Source organism: Tyto alba, unplaced genomic scaffold (assembly GCF_018691265.1).
Source record: "Tyto alba isolate M040663 unplaced genomic scaffold, T.alba_DEE_v4.0 Super-Scaffold_18, whole genome shotgun sequence".
Lineage (NCBI taxonomy): Eukaryota > Metazoa > Chordata > Aves > Strigiformes > Tytonidae > Tyto > Tyto alba.
Window position 1 is genome coordinate 22,128,025 of NW_024881280.1, and position 19,310 is coordinate 22,147,334.

The following is a 19,310-nucleotide window of genomic DNA, read 5'->3' on the forward strand; positions in this document are numbered from 1 at the left end:
ATGGGAAAAGAAGGAATGGTGTACCATGACTTAGAAGATAAAAAGGAGATAATGATAACTGAAAAGTTATCAAATACTGTCTGGTCTTTCCTGTAAATATAATCACCCTTTCTTGCGTATAAATATTCATCTCTCCTTTTTCTGTCCCATTTCTTTCCCTGTACGTTTTGAATGGTTAAATACAGTGCAGTTCTGGCCAGGCTGCATGCAGAAAGACTCCTCATCAGAAGCACAATTAAGTGTCCGGTATCTGCCTGACTCATTGAAGTGTTGTGAATATGACTGTTAGACCCATTACAATACGTTGAAAATGTGTAGTGCCTTCTCTGCACCGAGTACTTCAAGCACTAAAGATGGGGAGAATGCACACTTTGAATTACTTAAGTGTTTAAAGTATGAGCGCAGCTAACTTCAAAATGTCTTGAAATGTGCTTCAGGGAGAGCAGCACTTATTATCACAGTAATTTTTATGTAGTGCTGCAGAAGGAGCTATAGAAGACCTAACACAAGTGCAAGAGGAATTTGGTTATTTTCTTCTTTAGAAACCTTCATTGCTTCTATTTTAATAACAACTAGAATGAAGCTTAAGTTCAGAGCAAAGACATAATAAAAAAAATTATTAAAAAAAGGTTCTCCAGGGAGTACATTGGAGACTCTTATCTGAGAGTTCACTTGCATCTTTAGTAGACCATTTCCTCGGAGTAGCGGATGTGTGGGCAAGGTGTCTTACTGGCACTTTATGCAGTGACCTTTTATGTTGGACACTTGAAATTACAATATTTTTCTTCACTTCTAAAGCTGTAGTTTTCTGGGATTTTCTTTAGAACTGATTCAGTAAAGCCTTAGTTGTGTGTTTGCCGTAGGGGAGGTTGAGTACATTTGGATAAGAGAATTTTCTCTATAATTAATGGGCATCAGGAAACATGACCCTGCCTAGATAGAAGGGAGTTCTGGATCATTAAGATTTAGATAATGAAAGGGGTTATATGTGAAAAGCAATTGTCTGGTATGACAATAGCAAAAGAAAAATGGGGTGGGAGGGTTTACTTTGTTTCTAGCTGGTTTAGAAAACATAAACACAGCATGCTTAGTAAAACTCTAGCAGATACTGTTTGGAAATTATGTAATAACTCCATATAGGCTGTAATGATATCCTGAAACCCTGTATTTAAACTAACCTGAATTACAATGAGAGATAAACAGAATATTTACCCATCCCTTATGAGCTGCTGCTGATATGTAAATTTATTCTTCTACTTTGCACAAATATACTTTTGAGCTACTGCTTAAACACTTCAAGGTCCTTAGCCAAACAGTTTTAATGATGCCTCCAATATTATGAAAGTGTGACATTTGATGAATGCCTTGTATAGTTGTGATATCGGGAAAAGTGTAAACAAAAAACGCGCATCAAGTCATCGTGCAACACCTAGATAATTTATAATTTTACTGTTTATATCCATCTTGACATTTTTTATCTGCCAGAGGCAGGTTTCATTTGGAATCTTAATCTGAGATTTATTTGGTGGATCTGGAAATCATAGCTAGAGTTCCCACAGGAAATGGTCCATCTACCAACAGATTAAATGGCAGTCCTGCAGTTGTTAAGGGAGCTCTGCATTTAACACACATGCATACTCATTCAGTCAGCACTGTGGAGAAAAATTAAAGTAGTAACCCAGGTTTAGGAACAATGTAGCTAAAAAGTCCCATATTTGCTGAATGACAAAGGGTTATATAGCAGCATTTCATTTTATTATTCGTGCTTGAATTTCTTGTTTGCTTTGTTGAGTCTGCTGACGAATACTAATAAATGCCTGCAACAATCCAGACGAGAGATGCCTGGCAACAAAGCTATGCGGTGGACCTCCCTGATCTTCTCCAGTTCACAACCTGACCTTTTGAAAAATTGGCTGGGCTAAGCTGCAGAATTTGGGTGTAATGGTTATTGTTAACTCCAGCTTTAGGATTTATTAATTTGTGTGATCAAGACTTACCTATACTTCAAAGTTTCAAAAGACCAAACACAATCATCCATCCATTAGAACTGACATTGTGTTTCAGTGAATCCCACTTAGTATCTGCCTAGAGATTCTGCTGTTTTGATGCATTCAGAATATAAAAATGCTTTTTCAAGTGTGAGACCAATCCAATGAAAATCTGGTGTCTTCTCAGAGACTAATATTTTAAAATAACAATATGTTAATGAATTGCAAACGGAGAGCAGAATGCCAAAGGAAATGTCTGATATTTACACATTAATAAATGCATCACGATTAACTGGAGTGAATACCAAAATAATAATTGGGCGCCTATTTTAAAGACTTAGAAGTGGTTTCTATTTTAAATATTCACCAGTTTGTACACAATTGCTGTTTAGATGCAAAATAGAAGGGGAAAAAGACAGTGAGAGAGACAGGCAAGGGAAACATCATTACTAAAATAACCAGAATCCTTAGAGAATTGTAAAAAATTGCCTTTGCCAGAATAACTCCAACTGTTCTTAATCTCATTCTCAATTTATTTCTTTATGAAGGGTGTTGCCAGGGTTCCACACAAGTACAGGTGAATAAAGAAGCATTCAAAGTAACACAGATGTCCCCCCACTTACATTACTAACACAGAATGAATTTACTGTTCTCCTTAGATTCCTTTAAGGAATAAAAAAATTGAACCATTAAACTTCTGAGTTTTGTCTGTACCTTAGCAGACAAAATATTTTGAAGACTGTTTTTTTTGTGTGTGTATGTGTCACGAGATATTGAGCAAACTAAGACATTAATGCAAAATTTGACTTAGGTTATTCTTACTTAATTTGCAGAGATTTTCTCATTAAAGTTCTAATAAGAACACATTGTTCTTTTTGATTATTATTTTGAACAATTTAAATGCTTAGATGTAGGCAGAGGTTGAGCATTTGAATTGCATTGTTCTGTTAACCTGAGTGACTTCTAAAACAGTGTTAAATGTTTGGAAGTTCTCTGTATTAGAACGATAGTCAATGTAAAAAAAAAAATAGTTATTTCATTTCTTCTGCCTACTGTTGAAATTACAGGAAATTGTATATACTGTACACTTCATGTCTGTCTTCTAATATAGAAATATTGTAGTCTGTCAAGTGAATGAAAATTATCATCATAAAGTGTGAAAGGATACCAATTCAGTTCTTTCAGATTTCTTTGAATTTTTTGATTGAATAAATGTTACTTTATCATTCATAAGTAAAAATGATACTTTTTTTCTTGAAGTCTAATTGAAATGAGTTGTTAAAGCCTCTCTGACAAAAGAGAGAAGAATTTGAGGTCTCATGGAGGTGACAGGAGCAGGAAGGACCACCAGTGAGGTAGCACGGGCTCTAAGGTGGCCTTGGACTTCTGCAGTTCTACTTCTGGCATGGCTTCCTCAATGACCTTGATCCAGTTACTTCATTACTGAGTCCCTCAATCTTTATGTCTTTAACATGACTATCACGGTGCTTATGCATCCCTTATATCTGTGAAAGTTTTCAGAAAATGCTGTTTTCAAGGCTTATTTTGATGAACCTCTGTCATTTGTTTTCTTAAAATAAGAGCAGATATTCTATCTCAGTGTAAAATCCAGGACCCTTCTGAGTAAGAGTTACTTAAAAGTAAGTTGATAGTCCTCATTCTTCGGAGTTGACCCATGATGCTCTCAGCAGGGCCCACGGTTACGTGTCACTGGGGCACTGAATGTACAATACATCTATGTGGTGATTTCCTCTTTGTTACTGCTAAGGGCTTGGCTGGTTAAATGTGGCATTTAGGCTGGGCAGAGCACTGAGAAATAAAAGGAATTAGCGTTGTATTACGAAACTACTCTGAGCTCTGTCTTCACTTGTTATCAGGTTTCTGTGACTGCCATTCTGCCTACCGAATAATCATCTTAAAATTTGCCCAATGTTCTTGAAATGTTAGAAAAAATGTGTCATGAAGGGACAACTGTTTGCTGTTAGTTGCAGGTTATTTGTTCTCAGTATACTACACTGCACTGAAGCAGCCTAAATAATTGCTAACATTAATAAATCTGTAGTAAGTCCAAAGATGAGTAAAACTGCAGATTTTCTTGTTTGTTTTGGATAAAATGTATATTGACCTTGTACTTTTTGTACCAAGCTTTTTTAATTGTTTTCCTGAAACAGGAATTAATTTCTTCTTGAAAATTAAGTACAGTTCTTGGGATTAACTCTGAAAACTTGTTTGTAGATTGTGGGAAAGATAAAATAGTGAGGAAGAAGTCAAAAAGAATTAACACCTTTTGAGATATGCATGTAAATTATGTATGTTGCATCTGTGTCAACTCAAATATGAATGAAAAAGAAAATAACAGATATTCTGAAAATGCATAAAACCTAAACCAACTCTTCTTTGCAGTTAAATCAGGCAATAGGATCAGATTTCTTTCACCAGCCTCATTTTCTTTCTTTGCATATTTATGCCTATAAAATCCTTTAATTTTGGTTTCCCACTCATTTTCAGGATTTATGCCTTTTAATCATTCAGTAAGGGGTGAACTGTTGAGCAATCTGAATCTCTCACTATCATTCTGTTTGGTAGAAGTACCAGTAGTTATACAGCCGAGTGAATGAATGTTTGTCTTTGAGAAAAAGACTGACTTATTGTTTTTGGCTCATGAAGGAATATTTGACCACAGTACTAATTTCATTTGCATAGTTTGAAAAGTTAGTGGCTACCACGTTCAAGTTTTCCATTAGACTTAAATATTTAATATCTATTTATTATATATAGCTAAGAATTCAAGTTCAGTGGCATTAGGTGTTATGAATTTAAGACAATTCCATAATCCATTTTTTACACGAAGCTACTGAAATTGCTTTTTATTAAAGCAGCAACTGTCTTGTCCTAACAACTTGTTAGAACACTTGCAGGTGTGTGTGCATTGTCATACACGCATGCCCAAAAGTTATCTTTTCAGAAATGTTTGTTATTAAGGTACAAAAAAATCTAGATAATTTGAAAGTCAATAATAAAGAATAGCAGTTAGTCTAGTGAAAATAGAAGGAAGGTGAAGTTCTCAAGTAATGTTCTTACACACCTGACAGTTATTGCAGCAAGTTGAGGTAGATGTGTGGTTTTCAGGTAGAGGCAAGAGCAGTTATTTTTAAACTGTAGTAAGTGTGTCCTGTTATTCCAGTGGGAATAGGTTTGTTATAGTGGCAGTGTGGCTCTTTGCTTTGATAGTTTTGTTGGATAATGAATATTCCCTTTTTCTATTTGAAATTCAAAGGTATTGTACAAACACAAAAAAGAAACCATAGAAATTGAAGCTGTGTTGTTGTTTAGACTGAGCAGAAAAAATATATGATGAACAGTAAATTAGAGTTAGTCAATCACTGAACTTTGGGGGCTTTTAGTAATTGAGGTTGCAGTTAATTCCTCAAATGTAGCACATTTTGCTCTGCATTTTTTTTCAAATATTTTTAATCTGACAGCATCCCATAGGAAGAGAAAGCTACGGAGTTTGCAGGCAGCTTTGTTCACACTCCCAGAGTGTGCACGGATCATTCTCTTCCTTCCTGATTTTGCTCTTTTTCCTATTCTGCCTCTTACTGCCATCCCTCCTGGGATTCATTCATGCAGTCTTTTGCAGACAGATGAGAACATGCTTTGTCTGTGCTACAGCCAGTTTCAAACAAATACTAGGAAGCTATAGGTAGCAAGCGGTAAGTACTATTACACTTCAATCTGGTTTGGAACACCAAGGGCTTCCAGTGTCCCCATACTCATCTTCAGGCAGATCTGTAGCCAACAGTGTATTTTGCAGTGCTGCATGGGTGTTCTGCTGGGTTTTGTTTATTTTCCTTATTGTTATTCCGTGGAGATCCTTTACAAACCTCTGAGCTGATCAGTGCAATTTGGTTAGTGTCGTGCTGAAAGGCTGCAAATGGGGGAAGGTGGTGCCCACCCAGCTTCTGCTGGATCACAGGACTGCGGAATATGTTGAGTGGTATAACAAGGCAAGATACTACCTCCTTAGCCTTCCAGGTGAATCTGCACCTTCTGTGCATTTACAGCTTCAACATTCCTTTCCATATTATCAGTGTCAGTACAGGATTCTGAAATGCTGTGCTTTCCCTGATCTCCGTGCCAATCCCCCACTTCTTAGAGGAAACTAAGTAGTGGCTGCCTGCAAAATGTGTTAGTTTCAATGTTTTTACTTGACTTTTTAACCACTCCCAGCTTAACAGCACTGAATTCTGTTCTGCCTTTACTATTTCAAGCTGTGACAGCATTATCTTCCCCTTACGTCCCTCACAATCAATTGCCAACTTTAATTCTAGTGTCTTTATATTCCCTCTTCCTAACATTTGCTTTTCTTTCCCTCAATGTGAACAAGCTATTCATTCAAGATAAATACATACAGAAGATCAGCTGTTCAGCTTCTCCCTATAGTGAAATATTAATCTGGGCTACTGAACTTGTTCTATTTTATATGGAAAATAAGTTGTTTAGTATACTCAAGAACCAGAACTGGTGGTGGTGATACCACTTGATGAAAACTACAACATTTTTCCCAAAGCTTGCAAGGCTGTTTTACCCTTTCTCTGATGTTTCTTGTGCAGCCTGATTATTGCAAATGCTACTTACTCCCCAGTGTGTCTCTGCAGCATTGGTAATTAGTGCACAATACGATTTGTAGGAGGTATGAGGAAAAGCACTGAAGTGCATTGATTAGTATCGCTACTTAGTTTAACAGTGAGACAAGCTACCATGTACCAAGGGCTAAATTATTTGGGTGGGGGTCATGGGCTATACAGAGAATAAAGTGGTTTTAAAAATAAAAATTTGGTATGCCCACTGATCTGACAGTGTTCAAAATGTCTTCCCCAAAGCATTCTACTGACAGATTTAGCATGTTAACCAAAAAAAAAAATACATTATAGATTTATTAAACAAGTAAAAACTTCTAACCTTAATGCCCTTGGGCAGAGCACTTCCAATTCTGAGTGGAGGAGGCTGCTGTCATTGTCCCTCTTACAAAGCCAGTAGGGAAAAAAACAGATCCTCTGTGTTTTGCCTAACATTTCTGGGAATGCGGCTTACAGGTTTGCTGTGATGCTGCTTGATCTTACCCATGTACTTGAGGGAATCTACTGAATGAAAAGGTGTTCTGCAGGTGTAAGTTGCTTAAAGAAGCAGCGTTAGCATTAATAAATGCCAACACAGGTCTAGTCCCATTCTAAATTCTTTTTTTTCCCTCTGCTGTATGTCCTAGGTTTGAGTGAGTGGTGGGATTTTTGGTGACAGGAGTGGGCTACAACATTGGCCGCCTGTGAGAAGCTTCTTGAACCATGAGACTGTGACTTACAGTTGAAGGCATAAAAATCCATATCTTGATGTGGCCTAAAGATTTATCCTGAAGTTCAGCTGCTAATGCAGATGTTTACCTCACCATGCAGACATGTTTATTTCATTCACTATGAAGTGGTGGAGTTCAGGGTCCTGAGAGGAGGGAGCAAGGCAAAAAGCAGAACCTCAGCAGTGGACTTCAGGAGAATAGACTGGCCTCCTCTGAGATCTGCTTGAAAGAATCCCATAGGATACAGGGCTGAAGAGAAGAGGGATCCAAGAGAGATGGTTGATATTCAAGGATCGCTTTGTCCAAGCTCAAAAATGGTCTATCATGATGAGCAGGAAATAAAGCATGGATCAAGCAAGATCTTGTTTTCCTTGATTTTGGTAAGGCTTTGGACTCTGTGTCCCATAACATCCTACTAGAGAAGCAAAGTATGGGTTAAATAAGTAAACAATGATGTTGATTGAAACCTGGCTGAATGTCTGCACCCAGATGTTGGTGATCAGTTGCACAAAGTCCAGTAGGAGGCAGGTCATTAGTGGTGTATTCCCAGAGTCAAAAATGGATCCAGTCTTGTTCAACGTCTTCTGGGCAGAGAAGAACCTCATGAAGGAAATATGAAGCCCTGCACCTAGCCAGGAGTAATTCCTGGTATATGCTGGTTACCAACTGGATAGAAAGCAGCTCTACAGAAAGGGATCAGGATCCTGGTGGTCAGCAAATTGAGCATAAGCCAGCAATGCGCCCTCATGCAAGGGTGGTCAGCAGCATCCCAAGCTGCATTAGGAAGAGCCTTGCTAGCAGATTGAGGGAGGTGATCCAGCCTCTCTGCTCAGTGCTGGTGAGGTCACATCTAGAGTGTCAAGTCCAGTTCTGAGTTCCCTGTACAAGAAAGAGATGGACTTTCTGGAGCAAGTCCAGCAACGAGCCACAAGAGACTGGAGAATCTTATGTTGGAGGAGAGGCTGAGATTGAGCCTTGAGAATGGCAAGCTCAGGAGAGTGGATCTTACCAACATGAATAGTACCCAGTGGAAGGGAATGAAGAAGCTGCCAGACTTTTTGGCAGTACCCATTGACAGGACAAGAGTCAATGAGCACAAATTGAGACACATGAAATTCCATCTGAATACAAGGAAACAATTTTTTATTATGAGGATGATCAAACACTGGCACAGGCTGCCTGGAGAGGTTGTTGAGTTTCTGCTTGTGGAGCTATTCAAAAGTCATCTGGACATAGGGTCACCTAGAGCAGGTTGCCCAGGGCTGCTTGAGAAGGGGGGCTGGACTGGAGGATCTCCAGTGGTCTCTTCCAGCTGCAACAACTGTGAAGTCTTTCTGAAATCCCAGCACTGAAAGCAGCAAATTGCAAAAACAGGAACTGTGAAAGAAAAGAAAAACTTATTCAGTTGATTTCCTTCATGCTAAAGGGATAGAATCCCTTTTTTGATTTGTCTCGGTGTAACTGTCTAATCTTTTCAGGATTCTGGAGTGAGAAGGTTTTTCTTCTCCAGCTTTCATATAGGGTGGGCCAAAGAAAAGTGCAGTAATGCTAAACAAGGAACAAAGGTTCATGGCAATATAGTCACTGATTATTGTAATGGATAGGTTGTGCTTGAATTTTTGCACAGAATGCAGGGCACCTCACCTGAGGCACTTCAGATATGTATGGCTTATAGAAAATACTGGTGCTGTAGAGAAGAAGGGGATGAAAAGTTGTGGCAAGTGAACCATTGTACTTCCCCTTCAGTATGCGAGAACATAATTTGCAACTAAATATATATATACAAATCACTGCATCTGAAATGGGAGAAGTGGACAAGATGATGTTTGATAGGCAGTTCTTTATAACATATGCCAAATGGGAAACACATCTCAAGCAAATGTATGCCTCCCTATAAAAAGCTTTGCAAGTATTGAAATTCGGACTAGGTTAGTTTTCAGATAGTATTAACTGGAGAGGATTTGGAATTTTGTCCTTATGTGTTGTTACTCCCAAGTTGGGGCAGGTTCTTAGAGTATACATAGTGGGTTTTTAAATGCCGGTTTCTTTAGAGATCCTTGCTACTTAGTGTGGGAAGGAGCAAGAAGTTGAATCCAGTTTTAAAATGTAGCACCGCTTAAAAGGAAATCTTTGCTCAAAAACCTGCAGGATTTCGAGCCAGTGAACAACAGCATATATTTGCTCAAAGAATCCAGGTGGCTGTGGACTGTGTTCAATTCCTGCATTAGCTGTGAAATGATCTGAGGAATGTATTTCAATCACAGTACTGAAAATAATGTTAAGCTATACTTTTTAACAAATGTTTTATCAAGTTACAGTCTCCACATGTTTATTACTGCTCAGAAACAAAGATTGTGATACACTGTTGACTGTTGCTTCTCTAGTACAAAAATCAGTGATTATAGTTTAGAGGAATAGTGAGAGTGGATTCAAGTGGATTTGTGCTGAAGTAGATAAGGAGACTACAGATGAGCAGTGAATACAGTAACTTTTTTCCCCAAGGTAATAACACAAAGCTTTGTATGGGAACTTGTTAAAGCGACTAGAGACAATCCGCAAGTCATCTCTCTGCTCTCGGGATGTTTCCTGTGCCATGGCTGTGACTTTCCTTCTTCAAGGAAAGAGTAATCTATTACAACAGATTTTAGAGACAGTCTTCAGTATTTTTGACTTGGAATCTGTGCTTTTGTGTCTTGCATGCAGCATGACACCTTGATACTGTGTATTTTAAGGTTATTTGTAGATGATTGCAGCTGTATAGACAATTTCTTACTATTTTTGAGGAGGAAGTAATAAGTTGGATCAAAGAATGTATACTGTATAATTTATCCAAAATGTTTGGAAATGCTAACTTTATTAAATGAGCCAAAGCTGCAGTGTTCGTTCTCTACTAATCTAAATGAAAGAATGAAGAATATATGCACTTTGCACTTTTTTTTCATTTACAGCTTTTTTAGGATTCTTCCTCATTTTTAATATAGTTCTATAATTAAAACTTAACATTCATGGTATGTAGACCTTTCTTTAATTTAAGTACCTTGATATCAGAAATATGTCCTAAAAATATCTAGTAGCCAAGCTTAAGAGAACTAACTATCACACTCAACATTTTAATCAGATAATTTTCCCCTTTGGCACAATTTGTGCTTTGCATTCTTCAAGTTCTTTAGTTGTATGAGCCTGTACCTTACACTTTCCAAGAGTGAATAATGGGGATTTAAATTTGATGTTGCTAATTCCAGCGTGCTGATACTCCTTTTGTAGCCAAAATGGATTTGAAAAAGACCTCAATACAAGTAAGAGTCTAGTTCACAACCTGCAGATTTCCCTGTCTACAGCAAAAATTCATCATGTCTCACTAGAGTAGCACTGATTTTTACGAAAGACAGGTAGATAATTTTCTAGGGTCAATGTTATTTTAAGCAGTCATTTAAGAAGAAGAGGAATTAGGAAATGGTGATGAATTTTTCAGGTTTCCATGAGAAAAATCCAGTCAATAGATCGTAACTCCTACATCCTTGGTCTATGTAACACAGCTCTCATTCCTTAATGGGAGTGGGATGAGGAAGCTGTGAATCTGAAACTAGACTATTTTCTCCTTTCTGCTACAAATAAGAATATAGCAAGCCATTTTTGAATTAGAAATCTTAAGTTTGTGCTTCTTTCTCCAAATGAAAAATTGCATTTGCTTCTATTTCCAATTAGAAACACACGTCTTGGGAAAGAAAAAAGAAGACTTTTGTGTTGAGTTTCAGTTTCATCAGAATTCTCAGAAAAACCCAGAATTTTTCATCCAGGCAGAGGCTGAAGCACTGAAACTTTCAGATTTGCCAGTAACCAGACAAAGAGGAGGAGTCCCAAATGACTGTAATTCCAGTCCTGAAGAATTAAGGTAAAAACAAATACCCCTATATAGTTTTTCTATATTCGAATTACAGACTATATGCATACAAATTTTTGGATAAAGGTAGGGAAGTTTACTTCCCAACGGAGAATTGGTAAGTCAGATTTTTACTTAGACTCACTATATCTGTCCTTCCCTTGTGGAATGCAACATTTCACTACTGTATTCTCTAGCAGTGATAGAAAACATGATCATGGCAATGGTTTATGTGACATACTGTGGTTATTTCAGTGATTGGGATCTCCCCAGAAAATTTTAAAAATGCATACTGAACAGAATTAGAAAAGATGATCTGAAAGTCTAGTAGTATCTGTGGCTTTAAACAACAAGCACAATGTAGCCTAAGTATGATGAGTGAGTAGGAAGCTGGAATGAAGCAGGGTAGAAGTGAGTAGGAAGCAGGAATAAAGAAGGGTGAAGTCTGGATGAAGGTGGAAGAGTGAGGATGAGGAGCTGTAATACCTTGCAGGCAGTCTGTGACAGGAATCTGGAGAAGGGCAAATGTGGTTAAAAAGTGTAATACAAACTCAAGAATTTATTATCATTAATTTTAGTCATTTATTGACAATGATTTCTGTACTGAGATATGGCCTTCCACTGCAGTCTTAAGAAACATATACAGTCATGCTGTATGTGACATAATATATGAAGGTATACTCATCTGACTAGGGAACATGCTACCAGTTTTGAGCAACTTAGGCATTCTGAACCCTGATTCTGAAGCACTCTTAACTGATTAACAGAGTTGCTTCTGAAAATGGGATTAAGGCTGCAGAGCCCTATGATGTACTCTTGAAAAATATACGCTAATTCTTCACCTGTCTGACAGATTGTACACCTGACTTTGTTATCTGTAGTATGATCTAGTGGTGACCCATTGTGCAAAAACCAGTCTATAGTACTTTTCTATCTGTTTTGTTGCCTTGTTTTGATTAGGACCTGAGATTAGGACCTGTTAGGGCAATGCAGCCTGCACTAAAAGCCAAATACAATCCTGAGTGCTCAAGTACAGCCCAGCACAGTCAGCCAAAGATTATTGCTCCTACCCTTCACCAGTGCCACTCACCCTGGCAGTCAAGCTGGTCTTGAACACTGAGATTAACCTCCCACAGCAGTCAGCGTGTTGAACTATCTAATCTACAAATATATTGCATGTAGGATCCTAAAGCTACAGGCCAAAACCTCATTGTGGTAAATAATATAAACTGCACAAAATCTGTCCTTCCCCAATGTCGTGGTTTGAGCCTGGGTGGCAGCCAAACACCATACAGCCACTCACCCTGCTCTTCCCTTCCAATGATGAGAAGGGACAAATGAGTCAGGCTTGGGATTTGAGATAGGACCAGGAGGGGCAGATCACCCATTATGGTCACGAGCAAAAGGCAGACTCGATAGGGGAAGAAAAAAAAGAACATAGATTTATTACAGACACTAACAACAACACTTAACAGAATAGGACAGTGAGAATCATTGCCACATCTTGAGAACACTTTCCCCCCACCCCTCCCTTCTTCCGGGGCTCAGCTCTGCTCCCAATATCTCTACCTCCTCCTCCCAGCAGCACAGGGGGCAGGGAATGGGAGGTGCAATCTGTGCTGCCTCTTCTTCCATCTTTGGTGGGGGGAGCTTCTGGAACTTCTTCCCCCTGCTCCACCGTGACCCCCCTCTCACAGGAGACAGTCCTCCACAAACTTTCTCTGACATGAGTCCCTCCCATGGGCCGCAGCATTTCCTTACACTGCTCTGGCGTGGGACACCAAGTTTCTCCAACTGAAGTCCCTCCCACGGCTGCAGCCCTTCCTGAGCTGCTCCGGCGTGGGACACCCCCGCATGCTGCAGTCCTCCCAGTGCTGAGCTACAACAGCAGGGTCTACCTTTTCCCACAAGACCCCGGCCTTCTTTGGGCACAGCACCTTGATCAACCATGCGAAACACAGGCCATAAATCAATGTCTGCTCCACCGTAGATCTTCATGAGTGGCAGGGGGGGGCCACCCTGCTGTGTCACCACAGGATACAGGGGGGTCTCTGCTCTGGCACACCTCCCCCCTCCTTTCTTCCTCCATTCCTCCACTGACCTTGGTGTTCACGCAGCTGTTGCAACTCCTCCTTACAAGTCCAACTGCTCATCACCACATCCCTTCTTCAATAGGTTATCACAGAGTCTCAGCTGATTGGCTCAGTTTTTGAGCAGAGGTGGAGCTGACTTGGAGCTGGGGGAGCTTCAAGAAGCTTCCCACAGGAGGCCACCCCTATAGCCCCCTCCCCTGCTACCAAAAACCCCCACCACTCACTCAAACCCAAGACACCCAAATAGATTGCAATTAGAATATAAGATGAGAAAATATCTTGATATAGAACGACCCAGGAAATGTTGACTCAATGTTGATTTGCATTGTAGATGATGGTCTTAGTGCACCATCAGTGTGACTTGTCAGTTTTCTTTCAGACATCGGGAAGAAAATATTTGAAGGATAGACAGATGATGATGATGAGGTATATTTAATCTTGTTCATGGGAAGCATCTCCTGAGCATGGAAAATGAACAAAAAAAATTGAGCTTTGTAATGTCAGGGCAATAGTGTCCAGAGTCATCTATCACTTGCAGTCTGAAACAGTACTAAATTAAATTTGCTGGACAGAGCAACGATGGAATAGGCTTTAAAGTATCTTGAAAGTGAAGACAAGCAGTTTAAGCATTCTTCCACCCCATATATAGTGTAATACCCTAAGTACTTTTTTGAGGTAAATCTCCCTGCTGTCTATGTTGGATGTGCTTTAGGTTACACTGTAGTTTGCTTGCAGAGTACAGATCTTAACTTCCTTCTTAACCATGGAGAAAATAAATCCAGTGGAAGCAGGTGAAGAAAGGGATGTCTGAGTACAGACAACTGTCTACCTAAGAGGATGACTCTTTGGAACAACAGATAGCTTTTCTTTCTAGAATATCAATTACACATAATGAAAGTAATATATACAGTAGAAAGAGGAGTTCAGAAGGTGTAACTTTTCTGTGGCTACTTCTTAAGACTCATTGGCTATGAAGCCCATAAACAGAAAACACCTAAGGGAAGTAAATGGTAAAAATATTTGCTAATCCCCCTTCTAGTCCATTCATCTACTGATTTTGCTGACATTTTACAAGTGAGATCCAAGTTCTCTGTATCAATGGAGAGCCAAGGACTTTTTATAAAACTCTTACCTTGAGACAGAATTTTTATGGGCTTTGAATCTTGTATTATATTTCCCTATGTCTAAATAAGTTATCTTAAAACTTTGTGAGTGGTATACAGTATGGAATTCCTGTTGTCAGTTATAATATTTAGAATAACACCATCACTTTACAGATTTCTTCAAGATGAACTCCTAGATCTTGTCCACTGGATATTATTTCACTTCATGTGGAATTATCCATCCTACCAAAGAATTTGATTTCTTTTAAGCTGACCATCAGTTTGATCCCCAAATGTTTTATTACTTTGCTGCTCTGTGTTAAGCACAGGTTTTTAATATTTGTTTCCCTTAACCATTTTCTGTTTATAGGCTTCATAGCCAATTTATATTCATCTGTTTTATGCCTTAGTACTGTAGTATATTTATGTACTATTCCAGATTTACGGATATTTTTTCAGAATTACAGATTTAAGAAGTGATGGAAAGATATCCGTTTTACTGGCTACTTAATACATTTGTAATGGTTAACAAGGGTTGATAATTTTATTCTGTGCATTTTGCTTTGGGGAGGGGGTTGAAGAGGAACTGGTTTTGCATTATTTTTAATTCTTTTTTTTTTTTTTCCCCTCCTAAACACAGTACCATAGGAAGAAAAACTAACAGAATGCTGCCTGAATTTATATCCTCATGGAAGGATGCTGCAGATTTAGGTGGAAAAAGAGAAACTGCATTCCTTTTAAAAGAATTGGACACTCTTAGGGCCAAAAATAAAAAGGTACAATTGAGATATTCAAATCACAGTATTTGCTCTTTTATGGTTGTCTTACGAAACATACATTTTAAACTGTTCCTAATTTAGTTTTGTTATTTATTTTACTGCACCAATCAATAACTTTCTTGTTATTTTGGATTCTTAGTATCTGCTTAGCAACTGCTTCTCTGAAATTAAAAAAATCTCTTGTCCTACCCTTTGACCATTTTGATGAGTGACATAGGTTCTTGCACCATGGATGAAAACCAAGAAGGACCAAAATGAAGGCCAGAATTCCATGAATAGAATCTGGAAGTCATGCTTCTGTACATGTGGTCCAGATAATGAATGTGCCCTGATACCTTCTCTTTGTTGAGAGGAAGAAAGTTCCATCCTACCCACACATTGCATTGCTTCTAACGTTTGTAGTGATTACATGTGCCTAAACAACAGAAAAGTCTATAGTCTTTCCATGAAGTGTCATTGAATATTCAATGGCAAACTCAGATACCTATCCAAGAACAGATTTAGTGAATTGCCCATTAAAAGAAAAGCCTTAACATATGAAAGAATACCAGTTTTCTTTCTGGCGTTGCACATGAAAAATTGTGCATTTACACCACAGTCTCTTCAGGCTATAATGTCAGTACTCTTGGCTGGAAATAGACTACTCATTCAGACACCACCTGCATTATATTCCATGTTATTCTGAGCTTACTTAGAAAGACCACAGCTGGTGATATCTGAAGAGAATCCCAAGTAAAAATAATGATACACACGTTGCTGCTTGTCTTGCAGAGCAAGGCAGGGCAGATGATAAAAAAGAGATTTTTAACATTTGTCCTTTAATTAATTGAACTGTTGTGTTGCTTGGTGTTTGTAATTTGGGGGTAAGAAACTATTATTTAAAATTTTGTTATGGCTAAAAGAGCTGGTTGACCGCTTCAGCCAGATAAGAATCTTACTGTCCATTTGTTCAATTCAGCTTCAAGATAAGCTATCTGAAAAGGACAAGGAACTGAAGACAATAAAACTGGACTTAGAACTGCAAGAGAGCGCTACAGAAGCTAAGATTGCAGAAAAGATTGCAGGTACAGTAGGCGAGCGTTTAACAGATGGCTGTATGGCTCAAACAGTACCCGCGGTTGCTATATGACGTGGCCTAGTGAATGTAAGCTTTATTTGCTAAAGGAGGGAAGATTTGACTTTTTTTTTTTTTTATGTATGGCTGTTTAGAGTTGCTTAGAAAATAGGTGGCTTTAACATCCTGGTACTGGTATTAGTAGGAGCTTTACCTGTATTCATACTGATTTGGGCATTAAATGCATTGTTAACACCATGTCAATCCAATCACAAAAAGGTTGTTTGTTTTGTTGGAAGGTCCTGAACAAACAAGGGGAAATAATGATTACCAGTGCCTCTACCTTTCAACCAGCAGTTCAAATACCACTTATTGTTTTAGCTCTTTCAGAGCAATACTACCCCCTCCCCGTTTATGGAGATAGTCACACATTCACCTCAACTAGAGACTTGCGCTTTTCTTGAAAAAATCTGTTCTTTTCATAGTTACAATGATTTTTTGTTTGATGATAATATGTCACTAGTGTATGGAGTTTATACAAATTCCCAAAATTAAAGATTTTTAAGTTTATAATTGAAAGTGAATGCATGCTTATATATGTTGCTGATCTTTGGGTAGACATACAAGAATGGAGACCGTTTGTATTGTATGATTTTGGAAATTTCTAAAGTAATGAAGCTGATTATTTTTATTATTGAAAAGTGACGGTGTGTACGTGTACCCAGTGGATGACAAATACTCTGAGGTTCTTCTCCAAGTCTTTCAAATAAATTAGTGGGAGTGCTTTTATAAATTTATTGTATCGTTTGTTCATAAGTGTAAGCTAGGTAAAATTGTGTCCTAATAGGCTACACACACTTCGTGTAGTATTAATAGTACTAATACATGTCCTCAGAATATTGCTACTAAAGGGAGGAGTAACTGTCTTCTGGAAAATGGAGCAGAAAATAAAGTCTCCAGCTGAAAAAACATATGGCTGACTTTCCACTTAATGTCAAACTCCTGAGAACACAGAATTATGTGTATATTGTAGACAGAAGAGAGAGTTCCTAGATTTCTGTGGTGGAGGAAGGGAAAGGCAGATCTAATCTACATATTAGGAAACAAATTTAAATACAGGCATAACTTTATTCTTACTTCATTTTACATAAACTGCTTGATTTATTTGCAGAAGAAAAATATCCACACTGTATATGATAGTTATATCCAGCAGCTGAAAGCTAATAGAAATTGTTTGGGTTGAATCCCAAGTTTTGTGTTTGTTCCTGGATATTTGCACAGTGTTTTATGTCTGTACCTATAATGGAGAAATATTCTCTCAGATACAGGTGTTCATTGCTCATTAAAACCTAGAAAGAAATGTGTGTCAAAAGGTGTGTCAAAACCCATGTTTACTTTCATTTTTATAGACACAGTTGAAATATTTGTTAATAAATTGTTTTTTTCCTACGCTACTATTTAAACTTTCTAATTATATCCTAAGTATATGGCATGAATATGGATGTAATAATTAACATAGTCATTCCTTTTTAAATGAAGAATAAACCAAATTTTAATGAGAGTTACAATGGGCAATATGGATGACCTTTAAAAAAATACCCTTTTTTCTCCTGTTACAAGTTCAGGAAGTATATAATCCTTTAAATGCTGAGAGAGAGTGCAAGAGGCTCCTTACAACTTAAGTTGTTTGCCAAAAGGAAGCATCGTTAATATTTCATGGGGGTTTTTTTTGCTTCCTGTCTTACAGTTCAAAGAACATTAGCAAGTTTGGGTAAATGTTTTGAAATCTGGAATGATGTGAACCAAACTGAATTTGTGGAGGTCTGTGTGTCTCTCATAAAAGTCTTGGGGAGAGTTCTAATGGACAAGCAGGACCTAATAAAGAAGACTCAGTGTGTTTAAGGAAAAAGTTTTTCCCCTTGTATTAAGTCCTTTGAGGAAAGGAGAACACATGGTGCTGTGATTTCATGTTGCTAGTTAATGTTTAATTGCTGAAGTGTATAACACATGGTAGAGTGAAGCTTGTAAATATGGGTGTTTGCATTTTTATTATTACTTAGTACTGACTTTATGATAAGCAAATGACTCCACAAATTATGTTGTAGAAAACATCAGAAAGGTACACCATAAAAATGTTATCAACTTTGAGGAATATTACAATTCTGTTTTAAAATATAACCCTCTAATTGATGGGTTTTACCTAAACAAGTCCTGTGGAAAGAACAGAAAAGCTGAAGACAAAGACCATTTTAAAATGAAGCTACAGCAGTCTTCAGAAACAAATAACCAAAGCTTGTCACTTTATGATTTTTACTTTGTTCAGAGGAAGAAGTGAAGAGAAAAAGTCTAGATTTGTGAAATGCTTCATGAGAAAATAATAAAAAGTAGAGTTAAGGCAGAAGATATACATGATGGAAGAGAATGTTTAATATTGTGTACAGTAACTAACATTTTCACAAGGTGTTAATTTTTAAATTTTACTAGCCTGGAGACTGGATGTTAGAACTTCCTTGCATCCCTATCTCTGTGTCAGGTAGCTATGGCTAAGGAAAATTATGGAATTCATAGTTTTGGTTGCAGGCTTTTAAGCATTAGAGGCTATTGTTTCTGGTGTTCCTAGTTGCCACAAGTTCCTGCTATTCTTCATTACTCTTCCGTTGGATTTCCTCTCATAATAAGCCAATGTCAGAAGGTACCGTTAGTTTTACTCCCCATCATGAAAAGAAGAACAACAGAGATGGAGGCAACATCAGGAAAATCAAGGGAATCATAAAAGAACTGAGACTAGGATAATGTAAGGAAAAAAAAGAACACCACATGTGAACTGGGCATGAAGACTAGACAAATTAGAAATGTGGGACTGCAGAACTTTCATATGTTAAAAAAAAAAAAAAAAAGAACGTGCACTCTGTGGGAGGAGAAAAAGGGAAGGAGCACACATCAAAGAAATTTTAGAGGAAAGAGCTAGTTGGGTGTAAGTGAAGATTGTAGAGCATAGTGGTAGCCTCTCTAGACCAGAAAAAATATCAAAGCCCTGGTCTTCTCACAGTAACTCCCACCATT

At 37.9% G+C, this 19,310-nt stretch overlaps 1 protein-coding gene across 2 annotated transcripts in view; it reads left to right on the plus strand.

Moving 5' to 3' along the window:
- The window catches only part of MIPOL1 (mirror-image polydactyly 1), a 192,089-nt gene that overhangs the window by 34,855 nt on the left and 137,924 nt on the right, over window positions 1–19,310 (plus strand). For both annotated transcript variants that reach the window (XM_042790920.1, XM_033008656.2), the window contains exons 4-6: window positions 11,044–11,230; window positions 15,055–15,190; window positions 16,152–16,257. In XM_042790920.1, the coding sequence (XP_042646854.1) occupies window positions 11,044–11,230; window positions 15,055–15,190; window positions 16,152–16,257 (429 nt within the window). The remainder of the gene's footprint in view (window positions 1–11,043; window positions 11,231–15,054; window positions 15,191–16,151; window positions 16,258–19,310) is intronic.